Source organism: Syngnathus floridae, chromosome 15 (genome assembly GCF_059516105.1).
Source record: "Syngnathus floridae isolate MCC-2025c chromosome 15, RoL_Sflo_1.0, whole genome shotgun sequence".
Taxonomy (NCBI): domain Eukaryota; kingdom Metazoa; phylum Chordata; class Actinopteri; order Syngnathiformes; family Syngnathidae; genus Syngnathus; species Syngnathus floridae.
In genome coordinates this window covers 281,986-297,649 of record NC_142427.1, presented here as the reverse complement: position 1 = coordinate 297,649, position 15,664 = coordinate 281,986, and the positions used below count along the sequence as shown (strand labels likewise).

The 15,664-nt window shown below is 44.0% G+C and overlaps 2 protein-coding genes across 3 annotated transcripts; both read left to right on the top strand.

Annotated features, from left to right (window-relative positions):
- The first annotated feature begins 1,195 nt into the window (after window positions 1-1,195).
- Window positions 1,196-2,356, top strand: LOC148385781 (janus kinase and microtubule-interacting protein 3-like). Of its 2 annotated transcripts, XM_088399420.1 has the most exons (3): window positions 1,196-1,557; window positions 1,637-1,762; window positions 2,132-2,356. In XM_088399420.1, exons 1-2 carry the CDS (start codon window positions 1,345-1,347, stop codon window positions 1,751-1,753), a joined length of 330 nt encoding a protein of 109 aa, XP_088255546.1. In that variant the 5' UTR covers window positions 1,196-1,344; the 3' UTR covers window positions 1,754-1,762; window positions 2,132-2,356. The 2 variants fall into 2 exon arrangements, with proteins under 2 accessions (XP_088255546.1, XP_088255545.1); XM_088399419.1 differs by having other exon boundaries at window positions 1,637-2,356.
- Window positions 2,357-3,975: 1,619 nt separating this feature from the next.
- LOC148385780 (uncharacterized) lies at window positions 3,976-15,100 on the top strand. The gene is made up of 8 exons (XM_088399085.1): window positions 3,976-4,048; window positions 5,613-5,783; window positions 5,907-5,984; window positions 7,549-7,719; window positions 7,843-7,920; window positions 9,766-9,854; window positions 14,722-14,751; window positions 14,942-15,100. The coding sequence occupies exons 1-8, from the start codon at window positions 4,046-4,048 to the stop codon at window positions 14,967-14,969; spliced, it is 648 nt and encodes a 215-aa protein (XP_088255211.1). The 5' UTR covers window positions 3,976-4,045; the 3' UTR covers window positions 14,970-15,100.
- The last annotated feature ends 564 nt before the right edge of the window (window positions 15,101-15,664 follow it).

Here is a 15,664-nt window from a genome sequence, read left to right as displayed (position 1 = left end):
ACAGGTAAGCTCATCAATGAGCACACCTTTTTCTCAGACAAAATAGCTACATTCTTCAGTCACTCATCCGTCTGGCATTACTGGACCATGCCCCCCCCCCCCCCCCCCCCCGAACGTGGCTGGGAAAATGCGGAGAAAAGCAAATGTCATTTTCCAGTCAACCAAAGAATTTGTGGATGAAAATGACACAACATTCCAAAGCTGTCCACGCGTTTGTCTCTTCTAGAATGTCAAGTGGGTGGAGGAGAAGCAGCTGCTGCGTCAGAGCAATCAGCAGTTGGCCGAAAAGGTGACGGAAAGAAAGGCGCTGGGCGGAGTCGCTTGGCGTCACACCTGTCGGGAAGCCCCGCAGATGAGGTCTGACTGTCTTTTCAGGTCAGGCGGATGGAGGCGGAAGAAGCGCGTCTGAAAGAGCACATCCAGGATATCCGAGACCAAAACGAACTGCTTGAGTTCCGCATCCTGGAGCTGGAGGTGGGAAGACTCGCACAAGCGTGTTGAGGCCAGAGATGTGACGGACGGACGGACGGACGGACGGACGGATGCATGCCTCTGCCTTTCAGGAGAGGGAGTGGCGCTCCCCCGTCTTGAAGTTTCTGCAAGTCCGTTTCCCAGACGGCCTCAGCCCTTTGCAGATCTACTGCGAGGCCGAGGGCGTGAGCGTACGTAAGGCGTCCCTCGCAACCCTAACCTTAACCCGAGGTCCCAGAACACCTTACATTGCTCCTTGCGCCTTTCCCCCGGACATCGTCATCAGTGATCTGATGAAGAAGCTGGACATCCTGGGCTATAACGCCGTAAGTGTATGTCGAACTCCTTATGTTCGCACTCCACGAGACTCGGCGGCTCAAATGTGACTTTTGGAAGGCTTTGCGCTGAAAGAAGCTTGTTGACGCTGTGCCTTTGGGCTCTTGCAGAATCTCACCAACGAGGAGCAGGTGGTCGTGATTCACGCCAGGACCCTTCTCACCCTAGCCGAGAAGGTAACGCGCACGTCCACGCACGCTCTCGCATTCTGCTTATGTGACAGCAGCCTTTCCTCAGTGGTTAGAATACATCAAAGTGACCAAGTCAGCACTTCAACAGAAGATGTTGGACATTGAAAGTGAGAAGGTAGACAGACACGCGACATCAGCCAAGGGGAACTCCGGCAATGTGCCCCAACAATTCTGACCTTGAGCTGTGCTAGGATATGTTCTGCAAGCAGAAGGGCTACCTGGATGAAGAGTTGGACTTCAGGAAGTGTTCCATGGACCAGGCTCATAAGGTAAGCCGCCCTCAAATCTCCCGCCGGACCACTGATGGACGAGGATTGCGGCCCAGAGGATCCTGGAGCTGGAGGCCATGTTGTACGAGGCGCTACCGCAGCGGGACTGCCCCGCCACGGACGGCGAAAAAGCCAGCCACGCTGGCGTGAATGACGTGCTGACGGCGGATCAGAGAGAAGAGCTTAGGAGCGCCGTGGACCAATGGAAGCGAGCCCTGATGTGCGAGTTGAGGGAGCGCGACGCTTGCATCCTCCAAGAGAGAATGGATCTGCTGCACAGCGCGCAACAGGTAAGGGCCCAAAGCCAGCCCGGCACTTACTTGCACGCTTACTGGCTTTTGAATGCCACTTTCCATTTGTCCGTCCTAGAGGAACAAAGAGCTGAAAGAATTCATCGAAGCTCAGAAGAGACAAATCAAACAATTGGAGGAGAAGTTTCTGTTTCTCTTTCTATTCTTCTCCTTGGCCTTCATTCTGTGGCCCTAACACCAGCTGGTGAGTGAGCTCCAGCGGCACCGCACTCGACACCTCCGATACACTGCCAGCCGGTCTCAGACGTTGGCAGACGCTCCGATGCCAACGTATACCCCCCGCCACGGTGACAGAGGCACCGCGTCACACCGGCGCTCATCCAATCAGAAGGCAGGAAAAGCAAATTCACATGCAGGGCACTTTTGAACCAGAAGAGAGCGCCACAAAAAACGGTTGTTGCCCCAAACGCGCACTAAAAAGGGTCAGAATAACAAGAGTCCCACTGGCCAGCCGGGGCCACCCGTCCAGCTGTTTCTTCAGGGGGGAAAAAAATTGGAGTCACCGGTGAGTACATTTTGCATTTAGCTCTGCTTTTCTGCTTCTGTCTTCAAGTGTGTGGCATCCTGCGATCAAAGAGTCAGCCAACCCCAAAGCGGTTGACCTCAACGTCCCACCACCATGCCTACCAGAGCAGGTGACGTGATGCTTTGGACATCCTTCCGTCTCAGATGCCCAAAAGTACTCTTTGCCACATCTGCGGCAATACGGTGTCTTTTCAAAGGTGCAAATAAATCCAGCGTGGGCGGAACACGCACGTCTTCGGTTTTTCCCGCTTTGTTTGTGTGACAGCTGTTGTGAAAATTTTATACAAATAAAGTTGTATAGTACAGGTTTGGCCAAGCCGCAACTCCCGAACCGCATGCGGCTCTTTTATGTTCATATCAACATTTGTGTGTGTGTGTGTGTGTGGGGGGGGGGTTGTGCGTGTTGGCTTCACTTGAGTTCAATTTGGTATTTTGGTCAAAAGCGCATGTGGTGAAATTCCACAAAGTAGGATGGGCAAACACATTTCTTTAAACTATGAGTGTCAATTGGGCTCTCGAAATGGCAGGGAAAAGATGCACAGCAAAACGAAAATACGTAGATGAACACAGGACGTTTTAATCAGAGTGGGAAAGTTTCTATTTTTTGTTGAACGTGATGGCAAACCATTCTGCCTGATATGTCAGACCTCAGCGCATTTCAAAGATTCAAATCTTCAGCGCCATGCACTTCAGCTCACTCCATGCTAACATTGATCAGGCGTCGAACCCGCATCATCATGCTTAAGAAGTGGCCATGCTAACCAGTGCGCCATTATGTCAACGCATAATAACTAAGTCTACTGGTCAAAACAGCGGTTACTATATGACGTCGCTACGTCGTGGTCACGTGACGCAGACAAGACGTCAATGGACGTGGGCAGAGTTAACTTGTTTAAAAGGGAGTAGGCAGAAGAAATATTTAATTTATTTAAATCTATTTTGAGTGCACACCATTATGCCAATGCATAACAACTGTAAATCTACTAAACAAAACAGCGGTTGCTATATGACATCTGCCACGTCGTGGTCACGTGACATACGTGACGTCGATGGGCGTAACTTTCGCCGGAATTCAAATCCGCGGGGAGAGTTAACTTGTTTAAAAGAGAGTGGGCAGAAGAATTATTTAATTTATTTAAATCTATTTGGTGTGTGCGCCATTATGTCAATGCATAACAACTGTAAGTCTACTAAACAAAACAGCGGTTGCTATTTGACGTCTGCCACGTCGTGGTCACGTGACGCGGACGTGACGTCGACGCCTACTTTACATCCCACCGATCACAGGACCCCTCGGCTGCATAACCGTGCCCCCTTCCCAACCAATCGGATTTGCTATACGCGAAAACGACGCCAATGGAAAGAGCTTCCGCCCAAATTTAAATCCGTGGGCGTGGCTCGCAGCAGGAAGTAGGAAAATGGCGGCGATGTTGACAAAGACACAGCGGATGGTAACATACGACTAACAAGAGAAATATTTTTATTTTCTGCTTGCAACTGGACCGTCCAGAGCGTACACGGTAAGTACAACTCATCGTTTTTAAAAAGAAGTACTTTTGTTGCCCTGAAAAGCGAGTGAGCGTGGCGTTTGTGGGGGACGTCGAATTTCGACGATTCTTTCTGGTCAACGGTTGTAAATGATTGTGTTGATTAAAAAAGAAAACTTGATGTAACTCTACTTTTAACTGCCGTTTCAGATAGATTTGGAATTGCATCACATCCAATTTTGCCTAGAGCGTACACGGTAAGTAACACTCGTTGTGTTTAAGGAGATTTACGTTTGTAATAGCAGAAGTGTAGCCGCGTTGCGTTGTACGTGTGAATGTTGGTCCGGGCGAAATGTTAATGTTTAATTTCATTCCTTTAGGTTCCACGGTGTTTGTTGGCTGCAAGTTTTCCACTGCAAGAAGAGGCTCATATCATTGACCAGGAGCGAGCTACAATGGTGAGTAGCCATAACATTTATGTTAAACACTTCCTATTTCATGTCTAACAGTACTTGATTTAACAAATAACCATAAATAAATACAGTGTGGGCACTGAAGTTAACATATGTGATTATACTGCCTAATCTGTCACCGAGTAGATTGTTGCAAAGTAATATAAGATCCAAAGTTGTAATTCAGAATAGTTTTCAAAAGAAGGCCATTAGAATTATATACAAGTCTGATTACCCTGAACAAGCTATTAATTAAATCACAAATTCTTCAATTCAAAGATTTGGTAGATTATCAGACAAATAATGTCTAACAGTAATGGATTTAACACATCACGATAAGTAGATTGAGTGTGGGCACTCTCAAGTTAACATATGTGATTATACTGCCTAATCTGTTACAGAGTATGTTGTTGCCAAGTAATGTAGAATAGATCCAAAGTAGTAATCCAGAATAGTTTTGAAGAGGCCATTAGAATGATAAACAAATCTGATTACCTTGAACATAATAACAAGCTAAGTGTTTAATATGTCCTATGAAGTCAAAATTGGGCACCATCATGTGGTGAAATTTGGAATTGCATCACATCCAATTTTGCCTGGGAACAAACAGATTACATAAATCTTAGTTTTGAATAAGCCACTCCTTCTCAAACAAGTAAACTCTGCCCATTTTGCGCAGTAGATGTTCTGTTAATATCTAGTATTTATACAAAGTCATAATTTAAATTGCTTTCAACCTTCATTCATCGGTTCAACCAACATTACTCGCTCTTATTACCAACTTGTATTGATTTAACTAAGCGTTTAATACTTCCTATCAGGTCTCAAATCGAGATTTGGCAAAATACAATTTCAGCAAATCCAATTTTGCCAGGGAACAAAAATAGATTAAATAAACTAAATAAGTCCTCTTCCCATTAAATAAATCAGAAAAGTCTGTCTTGTAACCAGTCCTCTTCAAACAAGTAAAGTCTGCCCATTTTGTGCCGTAGATTTTGTGTCTATGCCTAGTATTTAAACAAAATCATAATTTAAACGACTTCTTTCCTTCATTCACTTTGGAAATTTGGAATTGCAGCAAATCGAATTTTGGCAGGGAACAAAAATAGATCAATTAAACTAAATAAGTCTTCTTCCCATTAAATAAATTAAAAAAGTCTGTCTTGTAACCAGTCCTTTTCAAACAAGTAAAGTCTGCCCATTTTGTGCCGTCGATTTTGTGTTAATGCCTAGTATTTATACAAAATCATAATTTAAAGGACTTCATTCCTTCATTCACTTTGGAAATTTGGAATTGCAGCACATCAAATTTTGCCTGGGAAGAAAAGTAGATTAAATAAATTTAATAAGTCTTACTACTTCCCATTAAATTAATTAAATACGTCTTACTTGTTCCCACTCCTTTTCAAAACAGTAGTTTAAAACGAGGGCCCTTCACTCAATCTTTAACCTCAACCCCGCACGTTGTGTTGTATCTGTGAATGTTGGTTGTGGCCAAATGATAGTTTTCTTTCATTCGTTTAGGTTCCAAGAAAACTTGATGTAACTCTACTTTTAACTGCCGTTTCAGATAAGCGGGTATTACGTCGCAGTCAAATGCCGCGGATATGACGTAATTGCCCGAACCTCCGCCAAAATTCAAATCTGTTGGCGCGATGGCCGTGAGCCACTGAGCAGCGACGATTATCAACAGAAATATCTTTATTTTCTGCTTGCAACTGGACCGTCTAGAGCGTACACGGTAAGTAACACTCATTGTGTTTAAGGAGATTTACGTTTGTAATAGCAGAAGTGTAGCCGCGTTGCGTTGTACGTGTGAAAATTGGTCGAGGCGAAATGTTAATGTTTAATTTCATTCCTTTAGGTTCCACTGTGTTTGTTGGCTGCAAGTTTTCCACTGCAAGAAGAGGCTCGTATCATTGACCAGGAGCGAGCTACAATGGTGAGTAGCCATAACATTTATGTTAAACACTTCCTATTTCATGTCTAACAGTACTTGATTTAACAAATAACCATAAATAAATACAGTGTGGGCACTGAAGTTAACATATGTGATTATACTGCCTAATCTGTCACGGAGTAGATTGTTGCAAAGTAATATAAGATCCAAAGTTGTAATTCAGAATAGTTTTCAAAAGAAGGCCATTAGAATTATATACAAGTCTGATTACCCTGAACAAGCTATTAATTAAATCACAAATTCTTCAATTCAAAGATTTGGTAGATTATCAGACAAATAATGTCTAACAGTAATTGATTTAACACATCACGATAAGTAGATTGAGTGTGGGCACTCTCAAGTTAACATATGTGATTATACTGCCTAATCTGTTACAGAGTATGTTGTTGCCAAGTAATGTAGAATAGATCCAAAGTAGTAATCCAGAATAGTTTTGAAGAGGCCATTAGAATGATAAACAAATCTGATTACCTTGAACATAATAACAAGCAAAGTGTTTAATATGTCCTATGAAGTCAAAATTGGGCACCATCATGTGGTGAAATTTGGAATTGCATCACATCCAATTTTGCCTGGGAACAAACAGATTACATAAATCTTAGTTTTGAATAAGCCACTCCTTCTCAAACAAGTAAACTCTGCCCATTTTGCGCAGTAGATGTTCTGTTAATATCTAGTATTTATACAAAGTCATAATTTAAATTGCTTTCAACCTTCATTCATCGGTTCAACCAACATTACTCGCTCTTATTACCAACTTGTATTGATTTAACTAAGCGTTTAATACTTCCTATCAGGTCTCAAATCGAGATTTGGCAAAATACAATTTCAGCAAATCCAATTTTGCCAGGGAACAAAAATAGATTAAATAAACTAAATAAGTCCTCTTCCCATTAAATAAATCAGAAAAGTCTGTCTTGTAACCAGTCCTCTTCAAACAAGTAAAGTCTGCCCATTTTGTGCCGTAGATTTTGTGTCTATGCCTAGTATTTAAACAAAATCATAATTTAAACGACTTCTTTCCTTCATTCACTTTGGAAATTTGGAATTGCAGCAAATCGAATTTTGGCAGGGAACAAAAATAGATCAATTAAACTAAATAAGTCTTCTTCCCATTAAATAAATTAAAAAAGTCTGTCTTGTAACCAGTCCTTTTCAAACAAGTAAAGTCTGCCCATTTTGTGCCGTCGATTTTGTGTTAATGCCTAGTATTTATACAAAATCATAATTTAAAGGACTTCATTCCTTCATTCACTTTGGAAATTTGGAATTGCAGCACATCAAATTTTGCCTGGGAAGAAAAGTAGATTAAATAAATTTAATAAGTCTTACTACTTCCCATTAAATAAATTAAATACGTCTTACTTGTTCCCACTCCTTTTCAAAACAGTAGTTTAAAACGAGGGCCCTTCACTCAATCTTTAACCCCAACCCCGCACGTTGTGTTGTATCTGTGAATGTTGGTTGTGGCCAAATGATAGTTTTCTTTCATTCGTTTAGGTTCCAAGAAAACTTGATGTAACTCTACTTTTAACTGCCGTTTCAGATAAGCGGGTATTACGTCGCAGTCATGTGCCGTGGATATGACGTAATTGCCCGAACCTCCGCCAAAATTCAAATCTGTTGGCGCGATGGCCGTGAGCCACTGAGCAGCGACGATTATCAACAGAAATATCTTTATTTTCTGCTTGCAACTGGACCGTCTAGAGCGTACACGGTAAGTAACACTCATTGTGTTTAAGGAGATTTACGTTTGTAATAGCAGAAGTGTAGCCGCGTTGCGTTGTACGTGTGAAAATTGGTCGAGGCGAAATGTTAATGTTTAATTTCATTCCTTTAGGTTCCACGGTGTTTGTTGGCTGCAAGTTTTCCACTGCAAGAAGAGGCTCGTATCATTGACCAGGAGCGAGCTACAATGGTGAGTAGCCATAACATTTATGTTAAACACTTCCTATTTCATGTCTAACAGTACTTGATTTAACAAATAACCATAAATAAATACAGTGTGGGCACTGAAGTTAACATATGTGATTATACTGCCTAATCTGTCACGGAGTAGATTGTTGCAAAGTAATATAAGATCCAAAGTTGTAATTCAGAATAGTTTTCAAAAGAAGGCCATTAGAATTATATACAAGTCTGATTACCCTTAACATAACAACAAGCTATTAATTAAATCACAAATTCTTCAATTCAAAGATTTGGTAGATTATCAGACAAATAATGTCTAACAGTAATTGATTTAACACATCACGATAAGTAGATTGAGTGTGGGCACTCTCAAGTTAACAGATATGATTATACTGCCTAATCTGTTACAGAGTATGTTGTTGCCAAGTAATGTAGAATAGATCCAAAGTAGTAATCCAGAATAGTTTTGAAGAGGCCATTAGAATAATAAACAAATCTGATTACCTTGAACATAATAACAAGCTAAGTGTTTAATATGTCCTATGAAGTCAAAATTGGGCACCATCATGTGGTGAAATTTGGAATTGCATCACATCCAATTTTGCCTGGGAACAAACAGATTAAATAAATCTTAGTTTTGAATAAGCCACTCCTTCTCAAACAAGTAAACTCTGCCCATTTCGCGCAGTAGATGTTCTGTTAATATCTAGTATTTATACAAAGTCATAATTTAAATTGCTTTCAACCTTCATTCATCGGTTCAACCAACATTACTCGCTCTTATTACCAACTTGTATTGATTTAACTAAGCGTTTAATACTTCCTATCAGGTCTCAAGGCAAGATTTGGCAAAATACAATTTCAGCAAATCCAATTTTGCCAGGGAACAAAAATAGATTAAATAAACTAAATAAGTCTTCTTCCCATTAAATAAATCAGAAAAGTCTGTCTTGTAACCAGTCCTCTTCAAACAAGTAAAGTCTGCCCATTTTGTGCCGTAGATTTTGTGTCTATGCCTAGTATTTAAACAAAATCATAATTTAAACGACTTCTTTCCTTCATTCACTTTGGAAATTTGGAATTGCAGCAAATCGAATTTTGCCAGGGAACAAAAATAGATCAATTAAACTAAATAAGTCTTCTTCCCATTAAATAAATTAAAAAAGTCTGTCTTGTAACCAGTCCTTTTCAAACAAGTAAAGTCTGCCCATTTTGTGCCGTCGATTTTGTGTTAATGCCTAGTATTTATACAAAATCATAATTTAAAGGACTTCATTCCTTCATTCACTTTGGAAATTTGGAATTGCAGCACATCAAATTTTGCCTGGGAAGAAAAGTAGATTAAATAAATTTAATAAGTCTTACTACTTCCCATTAAATAAATTAAATACGTCTTACTTGTTCCCACTCCTTTACAAAAAACGTAGTTTAAAACGAGGTCCCTTCACTCAACCTTTAACCCTATTTATTCACCTTCTAGGCTAAGTGTTAAAGGCTAAGTGTTAAAGGCTAAGTGTTAAAGGCTAAGTGTTAGAGGCTAAGTGCCAGAGGCTAGGCGCCAGAGGCGAGTTTTTGTGGGCTGAAGTTTTAGTGGGGTTAGTGTGAATACAATCCAAAAGAATACAACAGAATACAATACAATAGAATATAATACATAGATTAAATTCAATAGCTCTTACTACTTCCCATTAAATAAATTAAATACGTCTTACTTGTTCCCAATCCTTTTCAAAAAAGTAGTTTAAAACGAGGGCCCTTCACTCAACCTTTAACCTCAACCCCGCACGTCACATTGTGTTGTATCTGTGAATGTTGGTTGTGGCCAAATGATAGTTTTCTTTCATTCGTTTAGGTTCCACGGTGTTTGTTGGCTATGTTTTCCACTGTCAGAAGGATGAAAATACAAAGTACAACGCTTGGACGTGGGCGAAGACGTCACCGGTGAGTCCTTCCTTCCTATTTATTTACCTTCTAGATGCTAGAGGCTAAGTGTTAGAGGCTAAGTGTTAGAGGCTAAGTGTTAAACACAATACGAACAACACAACGATACTGCACTGAACAACACGATACCGCACTGAGAAACACGATACCGCACTGAACAACACGATACCGCACTGAACAACACCATGCCGCACTGAACACCATGCCACACTGAACAACACCATCCCGCACTGAACAACACCATGCCGCACTAAACAACACCATGCCGCACTGAACAACACCATGCCTCACTGAACGACACCATGCCGCACTGAAAGACACCATGCCGCACTGAACGACACCATGCCGCACTGAAAGACACCATCCCGCACTGAACACCATGCCGCACTGAACAACACCATCCTGCACTGAACAACACCATCCCGCACTGAACAACACCATGCCGCACTGAACAACATTATGCCGCACTGAACATTATGCCGCACTGAACAACACCATGCCGCACTGAACAACACCATGCCGCACTGAACAACATTATGCCGCACTGAACAACACCATGCCGCACTGAACAACACCATGCCGCACTGAACAACACCATGCCGCACTGAACAACATTATGCCGCACTGAACAACACCATGCCGCACTGAACAACACCATCCTGCACTGAACAACACCATTCCGCATTGAACACCATGCCGCACTGAACAACACCATCCCGCACTGAACAACACCATCCCGCACTGAACAACACCATGCCGCACTGAACAACATTATGCCGCACTGAACAACATTATGCCGCACTGAACAACACCATGCCGCACTGAACAACACCATGCCGCACTGAACAACACCATGCCGCACTGAACAACATTATAACGCACTGAACAACACCATCCCGCACTGAACAACACCATGCCGCACTAAACAACATTATGCCGCACTGAACAACATTATGCCGAAATGAACAACACCATGCCGCACTGAACAACACCATGCCGCACTGAACAACACCATCCTGCACTGAACAACACCATCCCGCACTGAACAACACCATGCCGCACTGAACAACACCATGCCGCACTGAACAACACCATCCTGCACTGAACAACACCATCCCGCACTGAACAACACCATGCCGCACTGAACAACATTATGGCGCACTGAACAACATTATGCCGCACTGAACAACACCATGCCGCACTGAACAACACCATGCCGCACTGAACAACACCATGCCGCAATGAACAACACCATCCCGCACTGAACAACACCATGCCGCACTGAGCAACACCATGCCGCACTGAACAACACCATGCCGCACTGAACAACACCATCCTGCACTGAACAACACCATCCCGCACTGAACAACACCATGCCGCACTGAACAACACCATGCCGCACTGAACAACACCATCCTGCACTGAACAACACCATGCCGCACTGAACAACACCATGCCGCACTGAACAACATTATGCCGCACTGAACAACACCATGCCGCACTGAACAACACCATCCTGCACTGAACAACACCATGCCGCATTGAACAACACCATGCCGCACTGAACAACACCATCCTGCACTGAACAACACCATCCCGCACTCAACAACACCATCCCGCATTGAACAACACCATCCTGCACTGAACAACACCATGCCGCACTGAACAACACCATTCCGCACTGAACAACACCATGCCGCACTGAACAACACCATCCTGCACTGAACAACACCATCCCGCACTGAACAACACCATGCCGCATTGAACAACACCATCCTGCACTGAACAACACCATCCTGCACTGAACAACACCATGCCGCACTGAACAACACCATGCCGCACTGAACAACACCATGCCGCACTGAACAACACCATGCCGCACTGAACAACATTATGCCGCACTGAACAACATTATGTCGCACTGAACAACACCATGCAGCACTGAACAACACCATGCCGCACTGAACAACATTATGCCGCACTGAAAAACACCATGCCGCACTGAACAACACCATCCCGCACTGAACAACACCATGCCGCATTGAACAACACCATGCCGCACTGAACAACACCATGCTGCACTGAACAACATTATGCTGCACTGAACAACACGATCCTGCATTGAACAACACCATGCCGCACTGAACAACACCATCCTGCACTGAACAACACCATCCTGCACTGAACAACACCACCCCGCACTGAACAACACGATCCCGCATTGAACACCATCCCGCACTGAACAACACCATGCCGCACTGAACAACACCATTCCGCACTGAACAACACCATGCCGCACTGAACAACACCATGCCGCACTGAACAACACCATGCCGCACTGAACAACACCATGCCGCACTGAACAACATTATGCCGCACTGAACAACACCATGCCGCACTGAACAACACCATCCCGCACTGAACAACACCATGCCGCATTGAACAACACCATGCCGCACTGAACAACACCATCCTGCACTGAACAACACCATCCCGCACTAAACAACACCATGCCGCACTGAACAACATTATGGCGCACTGGACAACATTATGCCGCACTGAACAACACCATGCCGCACTGAACAACACCATGCCGCACTGAACAACACCATGCCGCACTGAACAACACCATGCCGCACTGAACAACATTATGCCGCACTGAACAACACCATGCCGCACTGAACAACACCATGCCGCACTGAACAACACGATCCCGCATTGAACAACACCATCCTGCACTGAACAACACCATGCCGCACTGAACAACACCATGCCGCACTGAACAACACCATTCCGCACTGAACAACACCATGCCGCACTGAACGACACCATCCTGCACTGAACAACACCATCCCGCACTGAACAACACCATGCCGCATTAAACAACACCATGCCGCACTGAACAACACCATCCTGCACTGAACAACACCATGCCGCACTGAACAACACCATGCCGCACTGAACAACACCATGCCGCACTGAACAACATTATGCCGCACTGAACAACATTATGCCGCACTAAACAACATTATGTCGCACTGAACAACACCATGCCGCACTGAACAACACCATGCTGCACTGAACAACATTATGCCGCACTGAACAACACAATCCCGCATTGAACAACACCATCCCGCAGTGAACAACACCATGCCGCATTGAACAACACCATGCCGCACTGAACAACACCATGCTGCACTGAACAACATTATGCTGCACTGAACAACACGATCCTGCATTGAACAACACCATGCCGCACTGAACAACACCATCCTGCACTGAACAACACCATGCCGCACTGAACAACACCATGCCGCACTGAACAACATTATGCCGCACTGAAAAACACCATGCCGCACTGAACAACACCATCCCGCACTGAACAACACCATGCCGCATTGAACAACACCATGCCGCACTGAACAACACCATGCTGCACTGAACAACATTATGCTGCACTGAACAACACGATCCTGCATTGAACAACACCATGCCGCACTGAACAACACCATCCTGCACTGAACAACACCATCCTGCACTGAACAACACCACCCCGCACTGAACAACACGATCCCGCATTGAACAACACCATCCCGCACTGAACAACACCATGCCGCACTGAACAACACCATTCCGCACTGAACAACACCATGCCGCACTGAACAACACCATGCCGCACTGAACAACACCATGCCGCACTGAACAACACCATGCCGCACTGAACAACATTATGCCGCACTGAACAACACCATGCCGCACTGAACAACACCATCCCGCACTGAACAACACCATGCCGCATTGAACAACACCATGCCGCACTGAACAACACCATCCTGCACTGAACAACACCATCCCGCACTAAACAACACCATGCCGCACTGAACAACACCATGCCGCACTGAACAACACAATGCCTCACTGAGCAACACCATGCCGCACTGAACAACACCATGCCGCAATGAACAACACCATCCCGCACTGAACAACACCATGCCGCATTGAACAACACCATGCCGCACTGAACAACACCATCCCGCACTGAACAACACCACCCCGCACTGAACAACACGATCCCGCATTGAACAACACCATCCCGGACTGAACAACACCATGCCGCACTGAACAACACCATTCCGCACTGAACAACACCATGCCGCACTGAACAACACCATGCCGCACTGAACAACACCATGCCGCACTGAACAACACCATGCCGCACTGAACAACATTATGCCGCACTGAACAACACCATGCCGCACTGAACAACACCATCCCGCACTGAACAACACCATGCCGCATTGAACAACACCATGCCGCACTGAACAACACCATCCTGCACTGAACAACACCATCCCGCACTGAACAACACCATGCCGCACTGAACAACATTATGGCGCACTGAACAACATTATGCCGCACTGAACAACACCATGCCGCACTGAACAACACCATGCCGCACTGAACAACACCATGCCGCACTGAACAACATTATGCCGCACTGAACAACATTATGCCGCACTGAACAACACCATGCCGCACTGAACAACACCATGCCGCACTGAACAACACCATGCCGCACTGAACAACACGACGTCGCACTGAACAACACGACGCCGCACAGAACAACACGACGCCGCACAGAATAACACAATACCGCACAGAACAACACAATACCGCACAAACAGTTTTAGATAATATTACGTCGCAGTCATGTGACGCGGACATGACGTCAATAGGCGGAACTCACGGCAAAATTATAATCCGTGGGCGTGGCTTGCAACAGGAAGTAGGAAAGCGGCAGTTCTGGCAAACAAGACACAGCTGTTAGTAACACGATGACTAACAAGGCAAATATTTTTGTTTTCAGCTTGCAACTTGACCGTCTAGAGTGTACAAGGTAATTACAACTGTTATTTTTTAGCCCTGAAAAGCAAGGGAGTGTGGCGTTTGGGAGGAATGTCGAACTCGGCGTCTGCTTCCAGCCACAGACGCCAAATTTCGACGATTATTTCGACTGGTCAACGGTTGTAAATTATTGCGTTGACTAAAAACTTTATTTAACTCTACTCTTAACTTTGCCGTTTCAGATATGCGGGTATTACACCGCGGAAATGACGTCAATAGGCTGAACTCTCGCCAAAATTCAAATCTGTGGGCGCAATGGCCTTGAGCGAGACACCGGATACAAACACGACGATTATCAACAGAAATATCTTTATTTTCCGCTTGCAAGTGGACCGTCTAGAGCGTACACGGTAAGTACAACTCATTGTGTTTAAAAAGATTTACGTTTGTGTAGTTTGCGTTGCGTTGTATCTGTGAATGTTGGTTGAGGCTAAATGTTAATGTTTAATTTCATTCCTTTAGGTTCCACGGTGTTTGTTGGCTGCAAGTTTTCCACTGCAAGAAGAGGCTCGTATCATTGACCAGGAGCGAGCTACAATGGTGAGTAGCCATAACATTTATGTTAAACACTTCCTATTTCATGTCTAACAGTACTTGATTTAACAAATAACCATAAATAAATACAGTGTGGGCACTGAAGTTAACATATGTGATTATACTGCCTAATCTGTCACGGAGTAGATTGTTGCAAAGTAATATAAGATCCAAAGTTGTAATTCAGAATAGTTTTCAAAAGAAGGCCATTAGAATTATATACAAGTCTGATTACCCTTAACATAACAACAAGCTATTAATTAAATCACAAATTCTTCAATTCAAAGATTTGGTAGATTATCAGACAAATAATGTCTAACAGTAATTGATTTAACACATCACGATAAGTAGATTGAGTGTGGGCACTCTCA